This window comes from Parasteatoda tepidariorum, chromosome 7 (assembly GCF_043381705.1).
Source record: "Parasteatoda tepidariorum isolate YZ-2023 chromosome 7, CAS_Ptep_4.0, whole genome shotgun sequence".
Classification (NCBI taxonomy): Eukaryota; Metazoa; Arthropoda; class Arachnida; order Araneae; family Theridiidae; genus Parasteatoda; species Parasteatoda tepidariorum.
The window spans coordinates 63,573,323-63,588,849 of NC_092210.1; the positions used below are offsets into that span (position 1 = coordinate 63,573,323).

At 31.3% G+C, this 15,527-nt stretch overlaps 1 protein-coding gene across 1 annotated transcript; it reads right to left on the reverse strand.

Moving 5' to 3' along the window:
• Window positions 1-5,349: 5,349 nt before the first annotated feature.
• LOC139426099 (tigger transposable element-derived protein 1-like) lies at window positions 5,350-11,377 on the reverse strand. The gene is made up of 2 exons (XM_071183790.1): window positions 11,192-11,377; window positions 5,350-5,919 (listed from the first exon to the last, which is right to left on the reverse strand). Exons 1-2 carry the CDS (start codon window positions 11,375-11,377, stop codon window positions 5,350-5,352), a joined length of 756 nt encoding a protein of 251 aa, XP_071039891.1.
• Window positions 11,378-15,527: the final 4,150 nt, after the last annotated feature.

Genomic DNA, 15,527 nt, shown 5'->3' on the forward strand with positions numbered 1-15,527 from the left:
AAATCGTCTGGATATAACACAACGGGGAGACTTGAGACTGAAGCTAACCAAATTGGAACCTAAGATAAAATCTACGTGCAGCAAGCATCAAGGGCAAGAATCTCACTAAATTAAAATATTAAATTATTATAGAAAAATCTTTATTAAAATTATTTCGAATTTGAATTTTAGTTTTTCATTATATGTTCTGAAAATTTACTTACTTTGTTTCGCTAACAATTTCCTAAGTTTCTTAAGTGAACAATTCGATTTTTTTAATATTAAAAATTATGTATATGTTACATAGGGGGGCATAAGAATTTTAGAAAGGCTTAGGTGGGGCAGGGTACAAAAAAGGTTGGGAAACACTGGTTTAAACTGTATTTAACATCTCACTCTCATAATGCAGAAACTATCGAAAGTAAAAATATGCTGTGCAAATTTTTAGAAAAATGTTGAAGAAACATTTAGATATTAAATAGGAGTAAACAGCAGATTGACCAATGAAAGGCCGCATACCCAAGTATTTAGACAGACATGTTGTCAGCAATTATAGTAAATGTTAAGCAGTTTTATAGTTAGTAATATGTTTGCAAAAAAGTAAATACTTTTAATCATTTAAAATTAAAAAATACAAAACTGATGCTTTTTTAAAAAGCAATATTCCTTTCTTATTGGTTAAAAAAAGAAATGCAGATCAATTAAAATAAATAAAAAGAATGGGAAAGGTTTTTTTTTATCACATTGCATTATACAAAGTCCATTTCAATTAAATTTTAACAATAAAAACTTAAATGTTTTTAGAATTAAATTTAAAAATGTATTAAATGTTCTTTAAATGAAGTTGATAGGGTTTAAAATTAGAACAAAACCCTTATAGAGCAAAATGAGAATCAATATGTTAAAATATTGAATTCTAAACCACCAAATGATCGAAAAACCTCTGATTTACGTAATATAAATAGAGTATTAAAAATATCATGATTTTTTGCATCACGTGGATAAACTATCAAATAAAGCACGTTAAAAACTGCTTATTTATATGCCTGATTCGAAATCCGTGTTGTCATAATAGCGTGTTAAAAATATCGGCACATTAACCTAATATTTATTTTCACTTATATATTTTCGAATATCGGGAGAACCTTGTAGCAATAACTGCCAAAATAACGATCAAAAAATAATTTTTCTTTCGATAAAATCGGCACTAGTTAAGCAAGTCAAAAAGAGTGATTCGTATTGTGCTAAAAATATTGTAATTTAAAAAAAACCATAGGAATGCGTAATACGACCGAAAAAGCGATCAAAATTTTTTTAGATTTGCGATGAAGTTTGCGCAAATAAAACGCGTTGGATTACGATCATTGTCATTGATTAAAAGGATAGATTAACGAAAATTCGCGTATTGTAATACTAAATTAATTGGGATTTATAAAACTGATAACCACCAAAAAAAAAGCACTCCTAATATAATTTTTCTTTTATCCATAGATTTAACTCTCTAATGCAGGGTGGCCACCCACCTTAAAAATCTGGAATTATCAGGGAATTTAAAAGAAAAGCTGGAATTTTTTTTCTTAATTTAAATTATTTTACCATTCGCTATATCCATTTTATTTAGATGGAAGTTTATTGTTAAACAGTTGAAATATCGTCAACTTAGCAATACTTGCTTGCATTAAGATTCTCTATCTTGCACTCTTTTTCTGAAAGCTTTTGTTCTTCCCATCCAATGAATTACTTTTTCTGAGCAAAACCTACCAATCATTCATTTTCTTGAATCGTTAATGGCAAAATTATAACCATTGTTGTTGTATGGATGCTAATTTTCTGGATTTCATTTTAACCTTTTATAACATATTTTATTTATAAAAAGAAACTTTTTTTAGTAATTAATTTTCAGTAATTATAATGATTATCATTAACTTAAATTTCTATCCGACTTAAAAAATAACACTGAAGTGAAAAAAGCTGATTAGGCACTGACTTATGTTGTCTGAAAGTGAAGTAAAAAATTTGAAATTAATTATAGATCATATTTTTCAAGTTAAGAACTGCATAGAATTTTTTATTGAAATGTCAGCTTCAAAATACATTTTAGTTTACATTTAAATTACTAACAAATTCACAGAGTTAAAACAGTTTGTAAGTGAGTAATCATTTTTACTTTCTTATGATTTACATCCGACACCGACAATTTAAACCATTTGATTTGATTTTATTATAATCAATTTTTATAAAACAAATTGTTTTCGATAGGTTAAGTATTTAATATAAAAATTTGATGATTATAAACTTAGTTTGTTTTATAAGATATTTTTCTAAGAAATTTATGTTAATTTTTTACGTCCTTAACCTGTAATTTATTTCCCAGTTTCAAAATCAATTACCTAATCTAAACTAAGAAACCGTGTGGTTAGATTGAAATTCTTTAAATATTCTAATTACTAATAAGAAAAATAAAAACAAAACAAAAAAGATTAAAGTTTAAAGAATTTTATCTTGTTTTTTTTCTGACGTATGCCACAAGAAATTTGACAATTTTGCCTTTGTGAATACTGAATGTCTCTTAAAATAATAGTGCTAATACAAAATAAACATTATTCAAACATTTGACTAAATACTGGTTTAAAGGAAATTATATCAATGAATTTTATAAAGAGCAATGTTTGGATTAAATACAATATAAAATAGCTCTATAATGAAATGTAAATAAATTTAAAAAAATTATTGATGTATAATCCCCTGCAATTATTTTCTCTTGCTTAATGAAAATATATTAAACAGTATTTATCCAACGATTTTTTGGGTCACTCTTTATTTACTATTTTGTGCAACATCTACTTAACTCTTTAAAAAAAACTTTTTTTTCATTAAAAGCAATATATTCTACAAGCTAAATATATTACTTTTTCCGCATCTGTTCAATGATATATTAAATAAATAACATTTTAAATAAAATACTTTATAATATTGAAACTTTTCTTGTACCCACCTAAACTTCATAAGGGAAAAAAAAACACGCTGACCTGGAAATTTTAAGATTTTTACTGGAAAACCTGATTTGAGTGGCCACCATGTAATGGAAACTATTAGGAGAATTTATTTTTTCCCCAGGTTTTTTGGAAGAACGCATGGCCAAACAGTGTACTAAAAAATAATAGTAATATTGAAAGGTGTATAGGCGATCGCAACGCTCGAATACGCCATCTGGGGAGAAGACCGGTTCTATGCCTTTGACCCTTCCTCTTTTTAGTTGTATCGAAATGTACTACGATATTTTTCGTATTTAATTGTTAAAAATATTTTTTTTTTTAATTTCCATATAGTTTTCTAACTTAAATGATTATTTGAAAATCAAGTCAGAAACGAACGTACTTCCTTCTCTGACGCCACACGGTAATGATAAAAGCATGCAAAGTGTTGCCGTACTGCTTTACGCCACCTGTAGCCCAGTGTTTCCCAAAGTGTGTTACGCGTACTCCCAGGGGTACGGGAACAGTTTAGCAGAGGTACGCATTCTTATGCGAAATATCTTGCAATAAACGAAAATTTCAAGAAATTTTATTTAAAAACAAAGCTAGCCATGAAAATTTACGACTACGTATTTTTCTATTGGCTATTTTTTGCAGAGTTAACAGTTAATAATTAGTGATGTCAATAGCCAGTTGTGATTTTTTGTGCAATTTTTTTTTTAATAAAAATACATTCATTTTTTTTTTTTTTTTGTTAGTTTTACACAGCGTTACGAAAAATTTAGATAGGGTACACAAAAATCATACGTTTGGGAAACACTGCTGTAGCCCATTTCTATCGCCAATTTTAAGGAACTCGAAAATAATATTTGTCGAGACTAAATTACGTCTTAACATATCCTGATTCAAGTGATGTTCTCGTCAAGTGCCGCTTTCTAATTTATCAAGATGCTTAGGGAGGAAACATTATTTTAAGCTCGTACTCTTTCTTGTGTGTTGATGAATGTGCTTTTTTTCTTTTCTTATTATTAGTTTTAAAGTAAATAGTAAAATTGCCTTTTTTATCAAACAAATATTGCTGAAATGTTTTTTTTTTGTCGCTTTATTGGTTGTTTAACCCATAGTGAATAAGCAAAACAAGCTGAAAAGAACGTGCGCTGGCATTTCTGAAAATTGGCTAGAAATAACAAGCAAGTTTGGTAACCTCTAACTTTTTTAAATGAATTGAGTTAATTGTTTCGGAGGTAGGGAAGCTGAATCGTAACCTCCTAGTTCTTTTTTCTTCCTTTTTAAGAAAAGAAGAAGAAAAATCTATCAAAATTATAGGTACTTGCTATCTGAGCTCACATCGCTTGTTCATTTAGCTTTAGTCTTATTCCATATTAGAGCTCCAGGGCCTTCAACCATTTGCACCTAAATTCGCAGTAATTTCGGAAATGACGCGTTCTAGATAATAAAGATTAAAAAATTTATTAAGAGAAACAAGATAACAGGTAATTATAGTGTTCTTATTATTCTATCAAATTCAGAGTTTTTTTTCATTCGATTATTTTTTTCCGGTGTTTTATTTTAGAAAGATTAACTCAGATTTTTAGAAAACTGGACTGACTCTAAAACTAATACGATGCTCGAAATTTCTTAAAAATATGCATATTTTAAAATTTCATTTTTATAAAAATATCCAATAGAGTGATATGATGTAACTCTTTTCCACCTTCCAGACATATTTGAAAACACCTCTTACACCCACTAACTTTCAAATGAAAATTTATCGACTTCCTCATTCATGGAAAAATATGCTCGAGTAACTTGCCACCTCTACTTAGAAACGTCGTTCTTGACTAAAGAGTGAAATTGAGCAGTAGTACAGTGGGTGATCGGTTAACGAACATAATCCGTTCCAAGACTATGTTCGCTATCCGAATTGTTCGTTAACCGATCATCGATTCACCATAGACTTCTATGTGAAATCGATTAATTCGTTCTGGAGATCCTAAAAATTAAATTTAAAAAAATGTATAATTTCTTATTAAGTTTTTTAAAAAATAATACATACATATAGTCTTGCATATTAATCAGTCCTTTTCATTTTTTGCTTATGGGGCGTTGAAGAACATGTCCAATGTCGATTGCTTTTCTCTCTTTTTCAGGATTTTCCGGAAGTAATTAATAGCATTGTCGTTGTAAAAATCCCCAACCCTACTGACATCAGCTTAGTTTGGGTGCCATTCTAAGACCATTGCTCTGACATCCTCCCACTTTTTCAAAAGATCTTTAACGGCAGATGTCGGCATTGGTATCCTCTTTCGTCTTCCTTTTGTTCAGAAGGAGACACATTTCGCTGTGTTTCTTGGTGTTCTTCATTCAAAATTTCTTGGAGTTCTTCTGTCGTCAGTTAATCTACATGTCCCATTATGAGCTCTTCTATGTCATCCTCGTTCACCTCCAATTCCAGATCTCTAGCAGTTGTCAAAATTTCATCCATAATTTCAGGGGTGTCTCCCTGATCACCTCCGTCACCTTGAACGAAGGATGGACACAGCTTCCGCCAAGCAGAAATCAACTGTCGCTGTGTGACTTCTGACCACGCCTTTTGAATGATACGAATAGCTTCAAGAATGTCAAATTTTTCTTTCCAAAACTTTTTTGAAGTCATTGTTGAGGAGAATTGGCTTGCTTCAAAACACCGACAAAACAGCGCGCGAGTGTACAATTTCTTGAAAGCCGCAATAACTTCCTGATCCATCGGCTGAATCAGCGAAGTCGTATTCGGAGGTGAAAACTGAACTGTCAGCCAGAGAAAGTCTGTCAAAAAATTATCTTTAAGATCCTTTGGGTGTCCTGGTGCATTGTCCAATAGCAGCAGTGCTTTCAACGGCAAGTCATTGGCATCAAGGTAGTCCTTGATGATCGGACAAACTTCAAATAGCCATTCTTTGAAAGGATACTGCTTGACCCATGCCCTCTGATTCGATATCCAAATTGCTGGCAGTTTGTTATTAATTATGGAATTTTTTTTAATGCTCTGGGATTCTCAGAGTGGTAACCGAGAAGTGTTTTAAGCTTTATAATAATAATTATTGAATGACCTTTAAATTTAAATTCATTGTTAATTCAAGTTTCATTTAGTTATTATCAGTACTAAGCATGCTTTAAATATCTTATTTTGTGTGCAAAATGATAGCAAACGTTTAATAGTACTTTTTTTCAGGCCGAGCAGTGTTCGTTAGAATTCGTTTTGTTCATTATCCGAATATGTGTTCGATGTCCGAACACAAAAAATCTTTCTTGAAAGTGTTCGTTATCCGAATATGTGTTCGTTAACCGAACACAAAAATCTTTCGTGAAAGTGTTCGTTAACCGATTTGTTCGTTAACCGATCAGTTCGTTAACCGATCACCCACTGTAGTTAGATTTCTAAGTTGCTTTCGTGTGCAATGCGTACTTTCGGTTGTCCTGATTTTCCTGACGAAAAATATTTTCTCTGTTTATTTGTCTTGATTTTTAGTACTAATATTCCTGTTTTTTTTTTTTTTTTTTTTTTTTTTTTTTTTTNTGCTGAAGTTTTTTTTTTTTTTTTTTTTTCTCCTGTACGTGTTCAGAATGTTTTATTATTTACGAATACTAATACGGATTTTAAAATGGATTTGAAGAATTAAAGTAATATTTGGATTTTGTTGCGGTATTCTTTTTATTTAAATTAATAATAATAGTTAAAATCGCAAAATGCGATATTTTAAAGGCTGCTCATTAGTTTTTTACATTTACACGATTCAGGCATTGTCTGCAGGGTTCATTGTTTTGAACTTTTTAGGAATATACCCATTTTATGTAAGCGAAACTTAACTTACAATTAAACATTGTCAAATTTTTATAGTTATGGATTCCACGCTCTTAATAATTTTCTGCTAATGCAGTTATTAATCTTATCAGTTGAGGTTTTGTTATTTCTTTCATTGGATTTTGAAAATCATCCAATCAACAATGCGTTAATCATATTAGAATTTTTTAATGGTGAAATGAATGGTCATCCGGTAAATTACTTCCTACAAATAAATATGTTAAGCGGCATGTAATCTGCTATATGTGTGTTCCAAAAAATTTCTTGATTTTATTAAAAAATTGTATCCTGATATTTTTTTCTTAGGCCACTAAGGTGCCTGTCATTATCAATTCATTTAAAAAAAAAACTTTTCTCTTTGTTATCGGTGCCGTCTCACCTCTACACTGCCGATCAGTGGAGCAAGAGGCGTATCCTCTTATATTTAAAAAAAATTGTAGTACATAGTATGAAAGTTAGGATAAGGATCTGCCGAATTGTCTCCTTCAGTTTTAAACAATAGTTTGAAAATAAGGTCTGTAGTCTTTACAGAAAGACAATTATTCTAAATAAGTGGGAGCTCAAAATTCATAGCTGATAGTTTAAAAAAAAAAAATGGTTGGACCTCTAAGTGTTTATTAAGGAGTCAGTAATAAGTGACGTAAAGAATTCCCCTCAACTTATATAACTTTACTTTTAAACGGCTTTCACAGAATGTACTTATTTACAAGCTGTTTTAAAGCAAATAAAACGAGTATTTTGAGTTCTTCAATTTAGAGGTGCTTGTGTGAATATGCATGTAATGGCGGGTCATCATAGTATTTAAGGAAAGCATTACGCCAATGCGATTATTTCAAAAGAAATGGAGCTCTAGTAGTTTTTTTTTTTCTTCCCCCGCTGAGTATTTTATTTCATTTTATAACCGTCGTTTAACGGCCGACCCAATTTCATGGGTTTACGACTGCCCGCTGAGTGTAGTGGCTTGAAAAAGATGGAAATTTTTGGTCCGGCAAAGTTATGAAATCAAAAGCGAAACTTAATTCACAGCAATCCTTATTTTCCGCTATCAATAAATTTCGGGAGACAAGATAGTGTTATCCACGTTACTCTCTGTTTTAAAGAATTGTAAGCACCGCCAATATATCTGTTTTGGAATTCAACTTTTGTTTTGTTCTGCAAAAAAGGTAAGAATTAGAACTATGAAAGTGTGTAGAACAATGTGAAATTCAGACTAGATTATTAAATATTAACTTGGAGTGAAAAAAACCATGAAATTTCTTCCGCGGCGACGCGAGTTTTTTTTTTTTTCGAAATCTCAATTTGTTTTAAATGTAATGCAATTTTAAAAGTTTTTATTCGCTAATCTTGCATTACTTTTGATTTAAATCATGATTATTTATCCGTTGTTTTAGACTATCTATCACGAGATCTTTATCTTTTAGCTTGTGCTTGAGTAGACAAATTAGAGTTGGATACAGCGTATCGCTATCTTTTCTCTTTATGTGAAAGAAAACTGATATTTTCGCCTCTCTTCTCACCTACAAGACACAAAGCTGTTAGATGAAAAAATGGACATTTTTGTCGTTTTAAAAGAATTGTTTTATAAACATTCGGGATATGAAAATATTGATAGACTAAAGAAGAACTTCGGTTCACCAGTCATTGATGTGCGGCAGCACCTTAGGACAATGAAAAAATTTAAAAAAAAAATTTCTGAAAAATTAAAAACGAAAAAAAGTGCACATATTTGAGTTATATTTTGACAAGCTCAATTGCCCAGATATCAGTGTAAAGTGCTTAAAATGAGTAGTGCCGATTATATTTTAAGTTACTAAATCTCACAAAAACTCATTTTTTCCGAATAAATATACCCTTTTATCGACGAATTCCTATTGCTGATCCCTAAAATATGGTCCCAATAGTTCGGTCAGCAGAGTGGTCCAAAGTTTTGATCCTTAATGTTAATCTTACGTATTTCGCTATATCACAAACTTTTTAAACGAATTAAAAAATAAATAAAAAGAATTACAATTATGAGATTCTTTTATCCAAGAATGTAGAAAATAGTTTTAGTAGTAATTTTATTTAATAATAGTCAAAACAATTTAGAATTGTGAGGTTTATAATTTCTCGCATCATTTTAAAGAATGTAATTTTATGTGACAAAATTTGAGCGAAATCGGGTGAATGGATCATTGACCGATTTCGGTCAAATTCTGCCATTTAAAATTGCATTCTTAAAAAATGGGGGGGAAATTTATACTTCACAATGCAAAACATTTTCGACTATTAAATAAATTCATAAATAATAACTAAAAGCTATTTTTTGTATGGAATTATCTTACGATAAATGAATTTAATAATTTTGTACTGAAATTTTTCAATTAGCTTAAAATATTCTCAAAATATAACGAAATACGCATAAAGTGAAATTAACATTAAAGGGTCAAATCTTTGGACGGCCCTCCATCTCAAACTATTAGGGCCAAATTTCTCGAATTGCGACTGCCCCCTATATTTTTGGAGTCAAAAATATGAATCGATAAAAGGGAATATTCAAATAGTGCATGTGAGTCTGATTTCGTAAATTAAATATCGTCTGCGTTATTTAATTTGCATATTTAAGGTCACCCCTCAAACCATTAAGATTGAGTTCTAGAACGTGATGATTCAATAAGATCAAAAGTTATTCAGATTAGTCTGTTTTTTATTTTGCACACTGTACATCTATGTTATTTTTTTCATTGGTTATTGCTGATTGAAACCGCAGGATTTAAAAAATCCCAATATTATTACGATTAAAGAATTTCAAATTTGAGTTAGCACTCTTGGGTGCCATTTACTTACATCGAAGTCATCGCAAATCCAAACAACTTTTCAATCGTATTTTTAGCAGGTATTACTACCGATTTCCATGTAGTTTTTAGAATTTTAATACAATATTATGACTAGCTAGTTTGGAGTCATGCATTTAAATAGTCACTATTTGACGTACTTTATTTGTGCTGATTTGATCGTAGGTCCCAATTTATTTTTCAATAATTTTTTCATCTGTTATTGCTGCGCATATCCATGTGGTTTTAAAAAGCGTGGTATTTTTGATACGTTATTATTTCGGCATTCGAATTTTAAATAGCGCATTTTAATAATTCTTTTATTGCGCTTTATTTGTGCTGTTTTCAATGTTAATTTCGTGCGTTTTCTTTTTCCTTATATATATAATTGCTACCTTGTGGTTTCAAAAATTCCAATATTTTTGTTACGACTCGCGCCGAGTTTTGAATCATAAAATTTTTTGATTTGATAATCATTTTTTGATTCGATTTGTTAGTGTCCATTTCATCTTAAATTCAAGCTACTTTTAGATCCTATTTTCGGTAATTAACGACATACTCTTCCACGTGATATTTAAAAATCCTCTATTTTAATACAATATTATTGCAACGCGTGAAGTTCGAAAGGTGGGGGAATACGCGAATTTTTTTCTGCTCATTGTTTCTAATTTTTTTAGCTTTTAAATGCTATAAAATTTTTAATTTTTAGGGATAAAAGAAGGAAACTTTTGATATTTAACACTGGTGGAGTATATTCCCAACTAAATGCTGAATCTTATTCTGTACTATAATGGTTTTGATTTAAATTCTTTTAAACTCGATAAATTTTATTTAATTACTGCATTTCATAATCCAATAAAATATTTGTTTTTATTTTTAATCTGCTGTTTGACCCAGAATGCCTTGCACAAACTTGGAGGGGAGGTAGAAAATATCGTTAAAAGCTATAATTAAAGCGGAAAGCATGAGTAAAAATCAATACGTAGCACTATGCACGAGTTTCCAAGGTGTGGTTTGCTCATTGGCAACGCTAAGCTGGGAGTCGTGGTATCTCAGGTGATAGAGCGTTCGCCTCCCAATGAGGTGAACCGGTTTTGAATCCCAGCCATAGCTGGTCGATACGAATTCCGTACCGACCACAGTACTGGCGTGAAATATCTTCAGTGGTAGAGTACCCTTTGCCGTCAGACTAACCGTGGGAGGTTTTCGTGGTATTCCTCTCCATGTAACGCAAATGAGAGTTCCACGAAGGCAAAATTTCTCCTAATACCTGACCATGGAGTTCCCTTGTCTTCTTGATTGGGTTCAAAATTAATAGGATATGAAGTTGAACATAGGTAATCGTAAACTCAAGATTGGGTCGGCTTTTTAACGACGGTTATAAAATAAAACGACGGGCGGGTGGCCATTTACTTTATCTGCTGCTTAGTCAACGGAAATGGACGCTTGCTGTTCTATTGTATTGAGAAAGATATCGAACGAGGCGCCAACCCAAATGTTCGCTTGGGTGCATCAGAATCTTGCGAAACGTGCATCCTTCACAGCCAGGATTGAAGGTACTGGATGGGTGCGAACACCCATACTCGAAGAGGGTATGCTGTGGATCGAAATTCTGGTTTCGGTGTACGGACGCTTGCCGTTGGCACTGGAGCATTTCGATCAACTGTATCGCGTACTGCTGAGCGAAGAATTACATCCCTTTCATGTTCAAAGATTTCAGTTATTACAGCCGGATGACCGCAGACTGCGTGTCGCGTTCGCTTAGTCATTTCTACACTAAAGAGCGACGGATGTGCAATTTTCCAGTTCTGTTTTGTTCAGTGATGAAGCAGCCTTTTCAGGTTTTGTTAAGGCCCACGTGTGGGCCTTAAACAAGCACAACAACGCTTAACTGTTAATGTGTGGGTGGGTATCATGGGGGACAATTTAATCGGGCCATACATCTTACCACCTCAACAGGACGCTCACAAGTATCTCGTCTTTCTTCAGGAGATACTTTCAGAAATACTTAACGATGTTCGGCGTGGAATGTAGTGGCAACAGGGCGTGGCGCCTTCTTATTACGGAAGGTGTGTGTACGTGACCATTTGGAAACAATTGGATTGGGAGTGGTGGACCCGTTACTTGGCCTCCCAAAGCACCTCTTGATTTTTCTTCTTCTCAAGGATGCTATAAAGAGCATTGTATATGACGGGTCTGTAAATTCTGAAATGGCACGATCTCCATCGCTGCTGCCACGATCAGTGAAACGCAAGGTATCTTCGAAAATATTCACCATTCCGTGTCGCATAGGTGTCGCACCAGCATCCAAGCCAATGAGCGCAATTTCGAAAGCCTCTTATGATACATTTGTGAGACATATACTCTTTTGTTGTCTTATAAAGCGTTTTCCACTGCGTTTTGTGTTGTTATTGTTGTTTTTATAGTCTTATGGTCTCCTTATCACGTGAGGGTGACGTTTCCACAAATACTTTCCTATGTAATTATGGCTCCTAACGATGTTCTCTACCTTCCCTCCATGTTTGAACACAATTCTGGAACACTCCCTGTAAGCGTTTTAATTTTTTTATTGTTAAAATTTATTTTTTAAAAAGAACTTTTATATTATGTGATGTGATAGAAAGCGATTACTTTTTCCCTATGTTTATATTTATTTAGTATGACTTTTTATAAGAAAGGAAAATATTAAAAAAAGTATTGGCTTTGCAGTAAATTCTTACATTTAAAAGTAATTAATTTCCTGTAAGAATATCACCAAATTGACTAATATGAAGGATGGTACATTTAAATTACTTCAGTTGCACCCTTAGCATTTTTGAGGCACTACGTGGGTCAACCAGCTGTGCAAGTGGCCCACTCTCAAAAGCTCTGCACTCCTAATGCAGACATTAATATTTTTGTATCATGTGTTTTTGAAATATTTAATGTAATGTAATAAGTTACGCCGCATTATTCAATTTTGAGAAAACTATGGCGCGTATTCTATACTGAAGATAAACATTTAATCTCTTGTTTAATTTTCGAATTAGTTTTAGCATAATATTCTACCTCCTTTTTTAAAAAATGTTTATTTTTTGAAATTATATATGTAAACAAAAACTTCATTTTAAAACCGTACTCTCGTGTTTCAAGACAAAAAGGATTTTTGGGCTTTTTTTTTTCTAAACTTGTTTAATAAATTTCGAAATAATTATTTTTTTTTTCTGATTCATTTATCAGAAAGAATTTTTTTTTTTTTTTTTGGAATGGTTAATGAAAAATTTTAAATTTGCATTCTTCACTAGAAAATTAGTATTTTTGTATAAGCATAGGATTTTTTTGCGGCATTTTATTTTGATTTTAAGTGAAACCACTGTGGAAGGAAGAGATATAACTTGAACTGTTTTAAAAAATATTTTATAAGCTATTATGTATTGTGCAAAAATAAGCTCCATTGTATGAGTTATAAAGTAATAAAAACATCTTTCATATTTTCTTTATTTTTATTTTGAAATCGATCGAGCATTCAAGGTTACCCTAATAGTTACGCTTCTGATTTCTGTAATACTTTAAAAAGTTTAGTGCTTATTGTCAATTCCCGTTTTCAGTATGTTTGACAATTTTTTTTTTTTACATCTTTGCATGTGTGGAGGGTATTAGAAAAGAGAAAGATCTCGCACCCAATGAATAGTCTGCGTAAAGGCATATCGCAAGGTATTAAATATCAATCCTTGACGGATCATGGTGCGTGATCATTTTTGTTAATGGAAGAAGCTTAAGACGGCCTTGGTGGCTATGCTTTGGCCCGCTGTAGGTTGTAATGTAATTCAATCGAAGAAGTGCTTATATATGCCAGTATTTTCTTTGAATCATCATTGAGGATTAGTATTAGACCAGCGAGGTATCTCTGGCGTAACGTTAGCAACCAAACCAATTACTTGATATTTAAATTACAGTTTCTTTCAGTGAAGTAATTATGATTAAAAATAAATAATTAAAAAGTAGTGAATTTTATTCATATATTTTCTTTTATAAAAAGGAATTAGGATGTACGAGTAATTATGAGGATTAACAAAAATATGCTTAGCCTATTATACTATTAATATAAATGACCGTTTATTTTAATGTTTTTGAAATTGATCTACTGGAATACATAATTATGATATTTATCTTCTGAAACTCTAGAGACCAATCATGTCTTATCACTGTACGTGAATGAAAATTGTTGATGCATCATTATTTGTAATTTAATATAGTCTTCTCGTGCATTTATTTCGATATTATATACAAAATTATGTAAGCACTGTTGTGTGTTTTATTATTTTAAGAAGTAAACACCCTTAAGGCGTATCATTCCCAAATTTATTTCCCCAAATCGTTAACTCTCCCATACCTGCCAACTTTCACTCTTTCCGAGAATGGATTTTCAGAGTGGTAGTAAAACAATAAACGAAAAACAATCTAGCTCAAAAATATAATTATATTTTGTTCGCGTTGAAATTCGCTTGCTTAAAGATTATTATGCTTTGATATATTTATTGTAATTATTTATATGTAGTGGTGGTCAAACTCATTTATAATTATCATTATAACTCTAAAAGTTAATTGGAATAACCTGAGTATTGCTACCACTTTAAATACGAAAATAAAATCTTCCTCTCCTCTTGTTTATGAAACGACAACAACTTCTGTCACTATTAATTTATGTTGGTGGCCGCTAATTTTATTCTATAATTGCGAAGTGTTCTTGTTTTCAGTATTTTTTTAAAACATGCCTTTAAATTCATACGATTCAAATTAGTAAAAAGAAAAAAGTCTAGGGTAATAAATGTAGGTAGATAAATTATACACAATGTAGTGTAGATAAATTTTATATCTGTAATAATAAGTGTTTTATCATTTTAGTATATGGTGTAACTTCAAACTTTCACCAACTAGGATAAATAATCCCTACTTTAACCGGTTAAACCTAGATATTTTCAATTCTAATATAGAAAATTGTAAATATGTATGTATCTTTAGAAATTTAATTATATATTTTTTCATTATTAATTATGCATATTTATTGTATACATGTATATAAGGCAACCTGTCGAGATGAAATGCATTTTCTATCTGTCCTATGTTTTTTGGGAGGACCAGACATAAATCTCAAGATCATTGCCTTTCCCGGAAAGCTAAATGATACTTTTTTATAGTTATACTACTGCTGGAGGATACAGTCCCTCCCGTTAATCAACACCTTTTTAGTTGAATATTCCTGTCTTTTTTTACGTGATCAGTATTGTAGAAGCATATTAGAGAAAAATTTATTATGTGAGCTTGATAAAATATTTTTTTAGATAGTGAAAGACTGAAAGTAATGCTTAAGTTTAAATTGCTTTTGTAAAAGAATTTGCATAATTGAAGATCAGAAGGAAAGAACGGTTTAAGTTATTTTTTCCCGAAAATTCCTATTCGATCACCATCTGTTGCATTTTAGTGGTTGCTAAATTTTGGACAAATCAATGATTTGGAAAGTCTGTTCTTCCCTAGAGTTATTACACAGTGTAAATGGGCGTGCTGTGGGAAAACGATACCTGCACGTTTTGAAATTTATTTTTATCCCAGAATCAGCTTTCATCGACATAAACCATTTTTCCTCCTTCAGGGCTGATTGTACTCCGGAAAAAATCCGGATTTTTCGCTAACAGTGATCCGAAAGTTTCCGGAAATTAAATTTTCAAGGGTCGAACTTAAAAACACAGTTTATTTTATTTGTTTGTAAGGGAGAGCCAGATACTTTATAAATTTATAATCATTTTTTATCAATAAAGTTATTATAATCATAAACTCAAGAAAGAAAGACATATTTGTTAATTTTAATTACTTCTCCAGATCATCATAGGTATGTGTAAAATTTTAAAAATATTAGTAAACTAAGAAATATTGAGAAAAAGG